Genomic DNA, 14,111 nt, shown 5'->3' with positions numbered 1-14,111 from the left:
GTCTTGATCCTCAGTATATTTACTATGTGACACAGACCCTTCTTATTATGAGTTATCCCACTCTAGTCATTGGCAGTAAGCATTACATCCTGTAACATTTGCAAGATCTGTCCCTAAGTGGTGAACGACAAACATATTGCTAGAGAAATACCATCAGGCAAGGGGGTGGACAGAAAGGCAGGGGAGAGACAGGACTGAATAAAAGGTGGTTATGTGGTAGGTAGGCTAAGGTTAACAATATGAATTTTTCTTAACCCATGTAGTGAAAATGGTGGTATCTGAGAGACTGCAGGACAGGGATCGGCAACATTTGGCATGCAGCCGGTCAGGGAAATCCGCTGGCAGGCCGGGCCGGTTTGTTTACCTGCAGCCAATCGCAGCTCCCACTGGTCGCGGCTCACTGTTCCAGGGCAATGGAGGCTGTGGGAAGCAGCGCAGGCCAAGAGATGTGCTGGCCACCACTTCCCGCAGCCCGCATTGGCCTGCAACAGCGAACTGCAGACAGTGGGAGCTGTGATCGGCGGAACCTGTGGACGCTGCAGGTAAACAAACCGCTTCAGCCTGCCAGCAGATTTCCCTGACAGGCCATGTGCCAAAAGTTGCCAATCCCTGCTGTAGGAAAAGGTGGGCTTTAAGGAGGAATCTGACAGAGACAAATAGCACAGCACATGAAAGATATTCCTGATGTAAGAAAAGTAAAGTATGTAAGTGCTTGAGAAAGACAAATAAAAGAAGCATGGAGAAAAGCAATGAGCAGAAAACAGAGCCTGAACAGAAGTGTAGCAGCAGGTGACCAACAAGATGTAAACAGAGGCAGTGCTATGGAAGGCTTTAAAACAGGCCTGCACAACTTGCAAAGTGCGAGAGCCATATTACTCCAAAGAAAACAGCTGGGGGCCGAAACATCCTCCCCCCCCCCGTGACACCGAAACATCCCCCCCAACACACACACCCCCGCCCCAGCGCCACCCGCCCCACGGAAACAAACCCTCCTTTCCCAGAGCTGCTCCGTCAAAACAGCTGTTGGCTGAGGGGGGAAGAAACAGCATGCACAGGGTGACCAGATCACAACAGTAAAATAGGGCCTGTCTCCTCCATCACACCCCTCTTCAACCCCCCAGAGGTCACTATATTACTGCACAGAGCAGTACCAAAAATTAAAATACTGAAAATGGATGCCCCTCCAGCTACCGAGTCGCCTCTTCATCCCCCTCCCCAAGAATAAAGCCTCACCGCCACTGCCCCCCCAGCTCATCATCCCCCCCATGAAATAAGGGGAGGGGAAAAGAGGGATAGTTTGAAGGGATCTTCTGGGGCTATAAACTAAGCTGGGGAGGGGAAAGGGGGCAGTGTGACAGGATTGGATGTGACTGTCCAACACACAAACAAAGGGAGCAGGGGTGAGGGGAGGGCTGTGTGATAAGGGCCGGGAAGGGGTAGGTCCCTGGACCAGGGAAGGGGGCAGCAGTCGGGGAAGGGCAGGTGCAACACATGTCTTCCCCAGGGATTTCCTGGCTGCCCATAGACAATTCAACCCCCACCCGATCACTACGTAGGCCGGCCTGAGACCAACCAGCACAGTAGCCACTCTGCCCCCAACTGAAAGGGGGATGGCCCAGTCCCTCCCCCCGAGCTGCGGCTTGAGCCAGGCCGGGCACCCCTCCCCTCGCTCGGCACTTACCGGCTCTGCTTCGCCCAGCACTTCCCGCCTCAGCAGGCCCCAGAAGCGGCACACCTGCTGTACGCCAAGGAGGGGGGGGGGGGAAGAGACGGAGACACGTGTGGTTCTGGCCATCAGGGTGGAGTGTGGCATGCGTGGGGCTGTGAGGCCCCCCCCCCCCCCCCGGGCAGGGGGTAAACCCAGCAGCCCCACCCAGCCGCTTGCCTGCGGGCCGCGCAGTGAGCCCAAGCAGGCCGCATGTTGTGCAGGCCTGCTTTAAAATGTGAGGATGAAAAATATGATTGTGTGTGTGACAGCATATTACAGTGATGTCTTCAGAACAGCAATATTTTAACAAACAACAAAAGAACATTATATTTGCGAAAACCTGAAAAAAGTATTAACAGTGTCCAAAACTATTTTCTACCTATACGGTATATGCAGCTAGTCCTCAGTATGAGGTCAACTGCTACCTCTGGAAGTATTATGTCCTTTTGCCTCCTGCAGCTGAGCTCATTCCAACCATTGGGTCATAAGACTGCCATTGATTGTGATTCAACTGGATAGGCAATCCTATAGCCTGAAAGCCTTGCTGGCAGTCATCCCAAAATTGATCTAGGATCAACACACTGTCTCCTCCTAAACATGTCTTGTAACAGGCAGTCTTCTTGCAGTACTTTACCGTTATTTATCATTTGTTCAATACTTTGAACATGCCTGGCACTTTACAAAACTAAACACAGCAGGGATTGCGTCAAACACTTACAGTGTAAATACAGACAAAATGAGACATCGGACAATATAGGAAAGGGATGAAAAGACAAAGGTCACAAATGCACTTGCTTTGGTTAGTTCGTGCACTTTCACACTGAGATGAAGGGATGGACAAGCTTGAGAGAATGAGGAAGGCTGTAAAAAGGAAGCCAAGAAATGGTGGAGGCTGGATGCACTCATAAGAGCAACAGAACATAAGAACAGCCATACTGGGTCAGACCAATGGTCCACATAGCCCAGCATCCTCTCTTTGACCATGGCCAGTGCCTGGTGAACACAACAGGGCAATTATCAAGTGATCCATCTCCTGTTGTCAAGTCCCAGGTTCTGGCAGTCAGAGGCTAGGGACACCCGGACATGCCATGCATGGACCAAGCCATGAACTTAGCCAACTCTTTTTTGAGCCCAGTTACAGCTTTGGCCTTCACAACATCCCCTGGCCCGGGCTCCACGCGTGGACTATGCATTGTGTGAAACGCTTCCTTGTGTTTGTTTTAAACTCACCACCTATAAATTTCTGGCTCCTTAACATACAAGTCTAGCGGTTCAAAAATGACACCGGACCATCAGCCTGGAGAGTCCCCAGCAGCTAAGCTCAGCGGCCCTGAGCCTGAGGCCGGACCAGCCACCCCGTCGCCTTTCTCTAGGCGGCGCGTCACAGCTGGGCACGAGCCGCAGCTCGCTCGCTCCCACGCGCCGCTGGTCCCTCGCAGCGAGTTGGGGGCGGGTCCGCGAGCCCAACGGCCGCCCCCGTCACTGCACGTGAGACACCGAGCAACCCCCGCCGGCAGCTGCTCCCGAGGCGTAGGCCGCCCCCTCCCCTGGCCTCAAACCGCCCCCGCAGCGCCCGCAAGCCCGGCCGGCACTAACCAGGGCAGGGCTTCTTCAGGTGCGTCTCCAGCAACGCCTCCTCCAGCAGGAACTCGAACCAGGAGGTCTGCGGCGGGGTGCAAGGGCGGCTGGAAGTGGCCGCTTCCCGGTCAGCGGCTTCGGCGCTCATAGCGGTGGCTCGGCTCTGCCCCGCGGCGGCTCGCTGAGACCCAGCACCGCTCGGCGAGTAGGTACTGCGGACGTGGGGGGGGGGGTGAACTCCCCCGTTCGGGGTCTCCGCTTTGTCCTCAGCGACCCCGGGCCACACCCATCAGGCTCCCGAATCCCTCACTGGTTGCCCCGCCCACGGCCGAAGGATCCTACGTCCCAAGATGGCCGCCGCTGTGCTCCTCGCGGAGGGGGGAGGCTCCGCTTTGCTCCGCCCCATTCAGCATTTGTGGCCACTCCGAGAGCGGTTGGGGCTCGGCCGTTGGCTCCGTCCCCGTTAGGGCGGGTCTACACTACGGCAGGGGTCGCCGCTCTGAGATCGATCCACCGGCGATCGATTTAGCTTTCCTGTCACATTCTTCCACCAGTAGCTTTCTAGCCCTCGGGCTTGGGTGGGAGAACAAAGGCAGGGCCATAGGTCAGCAACCAGACACGACAAATACAGAGGGCACCTGTATTAGCATAGCAAAGGAGCTGGGGCACTGAGCAGTGAATGGTATTGGAAATGTCAGTGCAGCTGTAAGCAAGCAGCTCTCCACCTGTTTCATCTTACCTACAGCCCTGCTTCTGTGAAAGCTTGGCAGAAAGGCAGCAGTAGGATACAGAGAGTGACTAGATCAAAGCATATGGACAATAAGCCAAACGTATTTGTTACGTGTAGTGCGTTAGTACTACGCACCCTCTAAAAGCAGGGTGCTATTTTTGGGCTAGGTACATATCCTGAACGCTGTAAGCGCTCGCAGAAGAGGCTATTTAAATAAACAAAACAAAGAGTGGGAGAGGAAATGGGAGGTGAAACAACTGGCTCAAAGTCACACAGCAGGGTAGTGACAGATCAGAGACTAGACCAGACCAGAGATTAGACCCTGCTCTCCTAAAGCCTGATCTAGTGCCTTATGCACCACGCCATGGTAAGACCATTTTTTAGGACTTTACCCTCTCTGTTTCCGATAATGAGCAGCCACACAGTTTCAGAAGCATTATTTTAATCTGAGCATTTTACTTTCTGTACCAAAAGATTTTATTAATATATGGAGATACACCTAGCTCATAGAACTGGAAGGGACCCCACAAGGTTATTGAGTCCAGCCCCCTGCCTTAACTAGCAGGACCAAGTACCCATTTTTCCCCAGATCCCTAAGTAGCCCCCTCAAGGATTGACTATGCAACCCTGGGTTTAGCAAGCTAATGCTCAAACCACTGAACTAGAGCTTGATGCTAATGTAAAACTATTCACTGTTCCTCTCACTCATCGGTCAGACCTCAAGAATGTGGATGCAAAGCAGGAAGCTTTTCATGGGCTGTAGTGATGTTTATAAAATCAAATGCACTTTTCCATTCCATAACCTCCAGCTTTGTTTGTACCAGACGAGTGGAGCAGTTTAAATTGATTTAAAAAATTGATCTAGCCAAATCCATGCAAACCCCTACGTAAGGGCATTGAAACTGTTATGACCTTTGCTTATATTAATTTAGCAGTACATTATTATTTCCTCATCTAAAAATTTTACTGTTGTTTTAAAGATGTTACAAACACTTTTAAACATTAAAGAATTATGGAACCTTTCACAGGAGTGAAATGTTAGCTCCCAGGACCTGGCAATCTTCCAATATTTTCAGTGATAGGTACCATTGCCAACTTCTAATTGCAGAAAACTAAACATCCTTGCCCCGCCCCGCTTACTCCCTTCCCCCCACCCCCTCTCTCCATCACTCACTCTCCCCCACCCTCTCACTTGCTCATTTTCACTAGGCAGGGATTTGGGGTGCGGGCTCTGGCTGGGGGTGCAGACTCCTGGGTGGGGCCAGGGATGAGGGGTTTGGGGTGTAGGAAGGGGCTCTGGGCTGGGGCAAAGGGATTCAGGGTTGGGGCAGGGGGGTGGGGTGTAGGAGGGGGTTCAGAGTTAGGGCAGGGGGTTGGGGCACAAAAGGGGGCTTGGGGTGCAGGCTCTGGGCGATGCTGACCTCAGGCAGTTCCCGGGAAGCACTGGTATATCCCTGCGACTCCTAGGCAGAGGGGTGGCCAGAGAGCTCCACACACTGCCTGCAGGTGATGCCCCTGCAGCTCCCATTGGCTGCCGTTCCTGGCCCATGGAAGCTGTGGAGCCAGCACTCAGGGTGGCGTCTGCAGGTGGGGGCAGCACGCTGAGCCCCCCTGGCCACTCCTCTGCATATGAGCCTGAGGGGCATGCTGGCCACTTCCCAGGTGCTGTGCGGAGGCAGGCATGGAGCCTGCCTGCCCAGCTGGCGCTACAGCTGATAGAACTTTTAGCAGCAAGGTCAGCTGTGCTGACCAGAGCCACCAGGATCCCTGTTCAAGCAGGCATTTTTAGGAGGTAAGCAAGTCCTATCTTCTCAAATTCTCATGTCATTTATATAGAAATATGTAAACACCTCATATTAAAGAATGTTAGGGTTGCAAAGTCTTAATTAGGAAATGCCAGAATTAAGGTTTCCCCTGCAATTTTAATTAGGGCCCTTGTGCATATATATTACTCTACAGTCTAATGACATGGTTGCATACCATTGTTTCCCTTATGATCCCTTATTCAATATCCAGGACGAATGGTGCTTGTTGAATGAATTTGGGTTATACAGTTGTCATAAACAGATAGTCAAGGGTTAATGTCTCTTTTACCTGTAAAGGGTTAAGAAGCTCAGTAAACCTGGCTGACACCTCACCAGAGGACCAACAGGGGGACAAGATACTTTCAAATCTTGGTGGAGGGAAGTCTTTGTGCTCTTTGTTTTGAGTGTTGTTCGCTCTTGGGACTAAGAGGGACCAGACGTACATCCAGGCTCTCCAAATCTTTGTGAATCAGTCTTTCATGTTTCAAAATTGTAAGTAATAGCCAGGCAAGGCGGATTAGTCTTATGTTTGTTTTCTCAACTTGTGAATGTTTCTTTTTGCTGGAAGGATTTTTACCTCTGTTTGCTGTAACTTTGAATCTAAGGCTGGGGGGGGGGGTCCTCTGGTCTATATGAATCTGACTACCCTGTAAAGCATTTTTCATCCTGATTTTACAGAGAGAATTTTTTTAATTTTTTCTTTCTTTAATTAAAAGCTTTCTTTTTAAGAATCTGATTGATTTTCCTTGTTTTAAGATCCAAGGGGATTGGGTCTGAACTCACCAGGGATTGGTGGGGGGAAAGGAGAGGGGATGGTTAATTCCTCTTTGTATTAAAATCCAAAGAGTTTAAATCTGTGTTCACCAGGGAATTGGTGAAGCCTCTCAAGGCAGCCCAGGGAGGGGAAAGTTGGGGGAGAGGGGACAAGGAGTGTGCCAGACACTGAATTTCTGGCTGGTGGCGGCATGCCAGATCTAAGCTAGTAATTAAGCTTAGAAGTGTTCATGCAGGTCCCCACATTTGCACTCTAAAGTTCAAAGTGGGGAAAGAAACCTTGGCAACAGTGAAGAAGTGTTGTCTACTCTATAGGATCCCCACTTCATTCGTTGCAGGAGATGGAAGCGTGTAGTGAATGAGTGAGAGGTTGCAGGAAGAGAAAAGATGGTCTCATAGTTAAGATAGAGAACAGGATTCTATCCCTGCCTCTGCCACAGAGTTCCTCTGTGATGCTGGGAAAGTTGCTAAACCAAAATTTTCACACAGATAGCCATAAACTGTGTATTCATTTTCTGGATGCCCAGTGAGAGGCCCTGGGACTGGATTGGCAAGAAGTGAGTACTAACACCTGCAGTTGAAGTCAACTGAAGCTGAGCTTCAAACATACAAAGTGCTATATACTACTACTCTGAGAAACCAGGCCCAGATGTCTCACATTTAGCAAAACAGGGATCCTGCAGGGGGGCAAAATGTAATGAGACCTCTTACTAATCACACAAGGAATCAGTGTTAAGGTTCCTAGGTAGCCTGAGCTGTAAATTCCTGATCTTGCCACTTTAAGCTCTTGTAAAATAGATTTTGTATGCAATTTCTTATGTTTTTTTTTAAATCCACTATTTTCAGCTATTTGCTAGACAGCTGAATATTATCTGCTATCAGTAGAAATGTGCTGCACTCTGCTATATATGAACTAATGAGACACAAGGCCCTTCTTCCTTTTATACACATCTTCCTTCCATACGCACAGGGGTGGGTAAACTTTTTGGGCTGAGGGCCACATCTGGGTGGGGAAATTGTATGCAGGGCCAGGTCAGGGGGTTGTCGTGTAGGAGAGAGCACAGGGTAGGAGAGAGGGTGTGGTGTGCAGGAAGGGGCTCAGGGCAGGGGTTTGGGGTGCAGGAGAGTGCGGGGTGTGGCAGGGGCTCAGGGCCAGGGGTGCAGGGTGCTGCAGGGAGCTCAGGGCAGGGGGTTGGGGTGCAGGAGAAGTGTGGGGTGTACGAGGGGGCTCAGTGTAGGGAGTTGGGGGTGGGGTGCAGGAGGGGTTCGGGCTCCAGCCCAACACCGCTTATCTCAAGTAGTTCCAGGTGGCAGTGGCGCGCACCGGGGCCAGGGCAGGCTCCATGTATGCCTGCCCTGTCCCCGGCCCCACGCCCCTCCAGAAAGCACTGTGGCCCCTGGGGGAGAGGGATCGGAGGGGTCTGTGTGCGCTGCCCTTGCCGCGCCTCTGGGTACCTCCCCAAAGCTCCCATTGGCCACGGTTTCCTGTTCCCAGCCAATGGGAGCTGCAGGGGGCAGTACCTGGAGGCAAGAGCAACACATGGAGCCCCCTGCCTGGGGGTCGCAGGGACGTGATGCCGGTTGCACCGCGGGTTGGATCCAAAGCCCTGAGGGGCCAGATCCAGCCCGCGGGTCGTAGTTTGCCCACCCCTGGTCTAGCACATGGAAGGAAGCCGCACAGTCCTGTGCTTTCACCATAAGACCCTTCTCTCCAGTGGACCCTACCTATTGTTCCTTTGCACCTTCACTGATCCTAGGAAAAAATTTACTGCTATCTATAAACTTTCCTAAGCTATGCATGCACGTGTAGAACTGGTAAAACACTGGCAGACTTTAGTTGCATTATAAAATACAGTCCAGATGGAGGACAGGTAATGCAGACTACTCCCCCACACCCTGGAGTCAGTAGTACACTGAACACCTCAAATTCATCTCTTCCTTACTGAAGACATAATGCACCAATACGATAATCCTGAAAATCTTTACTGAACTTCAAATACAAAAGAGTGATAGGTGGCATACAAATTTGTATATAATATCTACAGTATAATTTAACTGAATGTATTCAGTACAAGACTCAAGAAGCAGATAGCCTTACTGAAATTTTGAGGTTCAGTAGCTTTCATTTATAGCACAACATGTGCTCCAGAAGTATAAAATAGCTATTACAATACTAGTTTCTTACAAAAAGGTAATACATTTATATTTTAGTAAGTAGGGAGAAACCTTCATTATGCCAAACATGACAATACATTGTATGGTTGCCATGATCAATGACTTTGCATGAACAAATCAATATCTGTCTATCATAAAGGAACAAGTCATGGTCTGAGTTGCTATCCTGTTTTCTCTACTGCATAGTATCTATCTGATAAATAACATTTTAAGTATGGTTTATATGAAGTATTTCATTGTACTAATTAAGTACATTTTTTATTCAGTTGACAGATTTTTTCAGTGAAGTGTGTCTCAGAATACTTGTATTAGAACAATTACTGTATTTCTCAAAACCTCCCCTATTTTAAATAGAGTATAGTAACTCCTCAATCAGCTGTCTTGCAGCGTTCAGGAGGCAGGGGAGGGAGGGGGAGCCTGTGTGCTAAGTCTTCACCCCTCTCCCCTGCCCCCAAAATGCTGCAAGCCAGCTGATTGCTGTAGGCAGGAGTGGGGAGAGGAGGCGCTGATCCACGAGGTGTGCCGGTGGGCGGGAGGCGCTGTGGGGAGGAGGGGGCATAGGGAGGCTGCCAGCTGTGGAGAAAGCAGGCAGCCAAACAACATAAGAGTGGAGCATTGCACAACTTTAAATAAGCATGTTCCCTAATTGATCAGCAATGTAACAACGAAACGACGTTAACCGGGATGACTTAAAGTGAGGAGTTACTGTATTCTCCCTGTAGCTCCACTTCTTATAGATCAAGCATGAAAGTCAGGCACAGTGATGGAAGGTCTAATTTTAAAGCAGTATTTTATTGCTATACATCACATTTACATAGAATTGGCTAGACTAAAAATCAGGCTTTATGTATAGTGTTGTGGTATTAAATAATGAAAAATTAGTATAAAATAATTTAATACATAGTTAACAGCTTTAAAGCATTTTACAAACACTAACTGATCCTCACACATCAACCCTAGGAAGTGAATATGGTCCCCAGTTTACGGAGAGAAACCGCTTAATGTGACTTGCCCCCTACCACTGGAGCTAGTGTCAAAGCCAGGATTAAAACTCAGGAGTTCCTGACACTGATCTCGTGCTCAAATCACCATTTCTCTCAAGAGACTTATGGTGGCAGCTCACTTGAGCTATCACATTCAATTAGAGTGTGTGTGTGGAAGGGGAAGTTGGAAGATAAACAACTTACCTAGTACATTGTTTCTAAACCTTGTAACACGTCTTCCCTAAGGGTTTGTCTACGCTACCATGCAGGGTCAACTGAAGATACGCAACTTCAGCTACATGAATAGCATAGCTGAAGTTGACATACTTAGATCTACTTACCACGGTGTCTTTGCTGCGGTAAGTCGACAGCTGATGCTCTCCCGTTGACTCAACTTACACTTCTCATTCTGGTGGAGTACTGAGTCGACGGGAGAGCACTCAGTGGACCCCCGCTGGATCGAACGCTGTCCGCCGATCTGGAGGGTAGTGTAGACAAGCCCTAAGTGCGTGATCAACAATGTAGCAATGTAATATGTATAACTTCATTTTGCAAACCAGTGAAGTGTTTATACACTATAGGAAGGACATTCTGATCTTCTTTCTGCTATCCCCAAGTGTTTACTTTGCTTGATCCCATCCCCAAAGGCCTTAAATTAAAGGTCTGGACAATGTTTATAAGGGTGTGTGTGCGAGGGGAGAGAAAGGAAATAAGAGAAGTGGACGACTATCAACAAAAGAAAAATAAAAAAAAAATCAAGAAAAATAATGTTTTATATTTAACATCTATAATTATAGTTGTGATTTTACAGTCCAAAATGTTTGCAATTTTATAATAATCTCCCCACTAGTAAGTATCAACTTGTTCATAATCACACTAAGACCAAGAAGAAAATAACTGAAGTATTTGCATACAGGATGTTTGTAATAACTCACTTTGGCCTACACAAAATAAAGGTATTTCATAAAGCTATGTGTGTGCTATGCTATTCAAAGTATTCAAAAAAATTCACACATTAAAAAACATTTAAATTTCTAACTTTATCTATCTATTTATACAGTACGTACAAAAAGATTTTGTATTCAGAGTGTCACGTAAGGGAAAGGTGAGTGATTCATATGAAATGCCTGACTCAATAAATAAGTTATTTATTTAACTAATTAGAAACATTTTAGCATCTTATACAAAACACTAAGTAGAGTTCATATCACAGCAATGTGTTGGGTTCCCATCTCTCCATTTACAAGTGTTCATTTGAAAGCGCATAGAGTTCTTTAAGCTTGTCAAACTTTGATCCCCACTCATGGAGGTCATCGTAGTTTAGATCTTCATCAACACTGGAGGAGTCTAAGGAACTAAGGCTCCCTGTCAGAGAGCACTGCCCCTCTAAGCAGTAAAAGTGAACAGTGTCTGCTGGAAGACTACGTAGATCATTGTCTGCGTCGTATATTATTTGAGACACATATTCCTTGAAGTCTGAAATACTGGTGACTGCAGAATTTGAGTCTCTTTGATGTGAGTGTTTTGTAAATGGGTCTCTCTCTGGACAAGAATGTGTCTTGAAGTGTGGAGCAGTGGTTTCTGAGGAGAATTGGGGGATGCTTTGCAGGGGTTTCTTTAATTCATCTATATCATAAGCAGTCTGAAACACATTAATTAATGCAAACATTAAAGAGATATGTACAACACAAAGCAAATGCCCTAAACAGGAAGCAACAGGCTTTTTTAAACTCACAAATGAAGCAGAGTATGGGAGGTCTTCACAGACTGAAGAAAAGAGAGAATCTGAAAAGGGATGACACCTTCAGATTAGACAAAATCTCTGTGAATACTGACAGTCTTTGGCCACAAACAAAAATCCACCAAATTCAGAAAAGTGGAAGGTAGATACGGCTGTAAATGGAACCTCCACTCCAAAGTCATTATGTCAACAGTGCATCAAGTCATAATGAAAAAGGTTAAAACTTTTCCAACCGCCCAGACAATATTTACCCTGGGCCAGTATCTGGGATACCTATAATCACCATTTCCCTTTTCAAAAGTGAAGTATTTAAATAGAGTAAAGATTTTTGGAATTACAAGGTGGCTGAGGTAATTTCTTTTATTGGACCAACTTCTGTTGGTAAAAGAGACAAGCATGACAGCATGCCCTACAAGCCAAAGATGGTTTTGATGGACTATCCCCACCTCGTCCTTCACTGCTTGTAAGGATGGTGGCTGTGAGGGAGAGCTTTGAAGAAGGAGGTAAGAACAACAATAAGGGCTTGTCTACATAGAGATAAAGCCTAGAATAGGTATTCTGCATTAGCTCATGTGGACACTCTTATTCCACACTAAAGGTACATCTACACTGCAGCTGAGAGATGCTGTTCCTAGCTCAGAGAGAGGTACACACACTAGTTATGCTCAAAATAGCAAGCTAAAAATCGGAGTGTGGCTGTGGTGGCATGGCTTAGGCTAGCCATCTGAGCATGTACCTAGGATCTTGGATGGGGTTGTACTCTGGGAGATAGTCTGAGCTGCTGCCCATGCTGCCATGGCGATACTACTATTTTTAGTGCATTAGCTCAAGCAAAACCTTCCAAAATGTATTAACTTAAACCACACAAAGTACTCAGGCTTGTCTGCAAGCTGAGGCGTGAATCGACAATGCACTAGCCTGCCATGCATTAACTGACTGTGTGGACCTGTGATTGCACTAGAAGTTTCACAGTGCTCTGACAGCAAGAGGTTAAAGAGCCCTATAGAACTTTAAGTGTGTGGAAGCAGACCAGCAGTGCAGACAAGCTGTTAGTGTAGAATAAGTGTGTCCACTTAGGGAGTTAGTGTGGAATAGCTATTCCGGGCTTTAAATTCATCCCCTAGTAATTTCTCACTATCTTCCCTGCAATTTCCCCATGTAGACAAGCCCTAAGGTAACTTCAGGAACCCACAAGAAGCCTACAGAGGGCTGCTTGGGAAACTTGTATGCCCCACTGATCTATACACCTGAATGAACTGATCTATTTGAGCCAAAGAAATATTTTTCCTCTTTTAAAACATTAGGTGACTTGGATAGGGTCCAGCTAAGTGAGAGTTAAAAAGCAAGCTGAGCACATTTGTTATAACTCTTCTCAGACACATAGGGTACGTCTACACTATGGGATTATTCTGATTTTACATAAACTGGTTTTATAAAACAGATTGTATAAAGTCGAGTGCACGCGGCCACACTAAGCACATTAATTCGGCGGTGTGCATCCATGGTCCAAGGCTAGCGTCGATTTCCGGAGCGTTGACTGTGGGTAGCTATTCCATAGCCATCCCATAGTTCCCGCACTCTCCCTTGCCCCTTAGAATTCTGGGTTGAGAGCCCAGTGGCTGATGGGGCAAAAATCATTGTCGCGGGTGGTTCTGGGTAAATGTCGTCACTCATTCCTTCCTCCGGGAAAGCAACGGCAGACAGTCATTCGCGCCCTGTTTCCCCTGGATTCCCTGGGAACCATAACACGACAACCATGGCACCCGTTTCAGCTTTTTTTTTTTTTTTTTTTGTGTTTAAACGTTCAGTCGTATGTGACTGGATGCGCGACAAGAAGGCGATACTCCAGCGCGTCCACACAGCATTCCCATTGCTTTTGCATGATAGCATGAGGACGGTTATCAGTCGTTCTGTACCATCTGCTGCGGGGTATAATTGCAATGGATGACGGGTTATCATAGTCCCTCTGTTTGTCTGCTGTATCATGGTGTGCCACTGGCTGAGATCACGCCGGGGCAGCAAAAGCAAAATGGGAAATCACTCCCGAGTAAAATCCCCCTTTATAGTTTCCATAAAGAGTCTATCTGACACTAGAATTATGGAGGCCAAGTTACGTACTAAGAGAACAGTGTATCAGAGAGCAAGGATGGCTCTAGTGTCAGATCGCCGCACGAAGCATGAGCTCCACATGGCTTTCACGGAGGTGCCCGCCACAACCAACCCACGCCGTTGCTTCCCTCACTCCACGCCAACCTTCCGGCGCTACCGTGCAGTGTCCACCCCCATTGTGTCTGAACGTATTACAATGCAGATCAGAAACCCAGTGAACATTACGTTAGTGAGTTAGACATGATGAGGGGGGAGGCTCCTCCCGGTGCTATGACAGGTCCAAGGCAGGACAGAGTCTTTTCTTTACACAGGAAAAGGGAGGGGCTGATGAAGCTCAGCCCCCAGTTACTAATGATGGAAGAACGGGTGACCAAGCGTTCTGTCCCATTACTGGGAATGACCAGGAATCATTCCATTTTTACACCGGCGCCCCCCCCCCATGCCTCACCTCAGGCCTGCAAGGGTTATTCAGCATTTATCACAAGCAAGGAGCAACTCACGGGGTGAT

The 14,111-nt window shown here is 47.8% G+C and overlaps 2 protein-coding genes across 4 annotated transcripts in view; both read right to left on the bottom strand.

Moving 5' to 3' along the window:
* The window catches only part of INTS8 (integrator complex subunit 8), a 73,696-nt gene extending 70,077 nt beyond the window's left edge, over nt 1–3,619 (bottom strand). For all 3 annotated transcript variants that reach the window (XM_032763915.2, XM_032763916.2, XM_032763917.2), the window contains exon 1: nt 3,305–3,619. In XM_032763915.2, coding sequence (XP_032619806.1) covers nt 3,305–3,434 — 130 coding nt within the window. In that variant the 5' untranslated portion in view covers nt 3,435–3,619. The remainder of the gene's footprint in view (nt 1–3,304) is intronic.
* A 7,240-nt stretch (nt 3,620–10,859) lies between these two features.
* The window catches only part of LOC116815492 (neural-cadherin-like), an 88,404-nt gene continuing 85,152 nt past the window's right edge, over nt 10,860–14,111 (bottom strand). Inside the window, exon 33 of the mRNA XM_032763922.2 lies at nt 10,860–11,395. Within this exon, the coding sequence (XP_032619813.2) occupies nt 10,994–11,395 (402 nt within the window). The 3' untranslated portion in view covers nt 10,860–10,993. The remainder of the gene's footprint in view (nt 11,396–14,111) is intronic.

Source organism: Chelonoidis abingdonii, chromosome 2 (assembly GCF_003597395.2).
Source record: "Chelonoidis abingdonii isolate Lonesome George chromosome 2, CheloAbing_2.0, whole genome shotgun sequence".
In the NCBI taxonomy this organism is placed as follows: Eukaryota; Metazoa; Chordata; order Testudines; family Testudinidae; genus Chelonoidis; species Chelonoidis abingdonii.
This window is presented reverse-complemented; position numbering and strand designations above follow the sequence as displayed.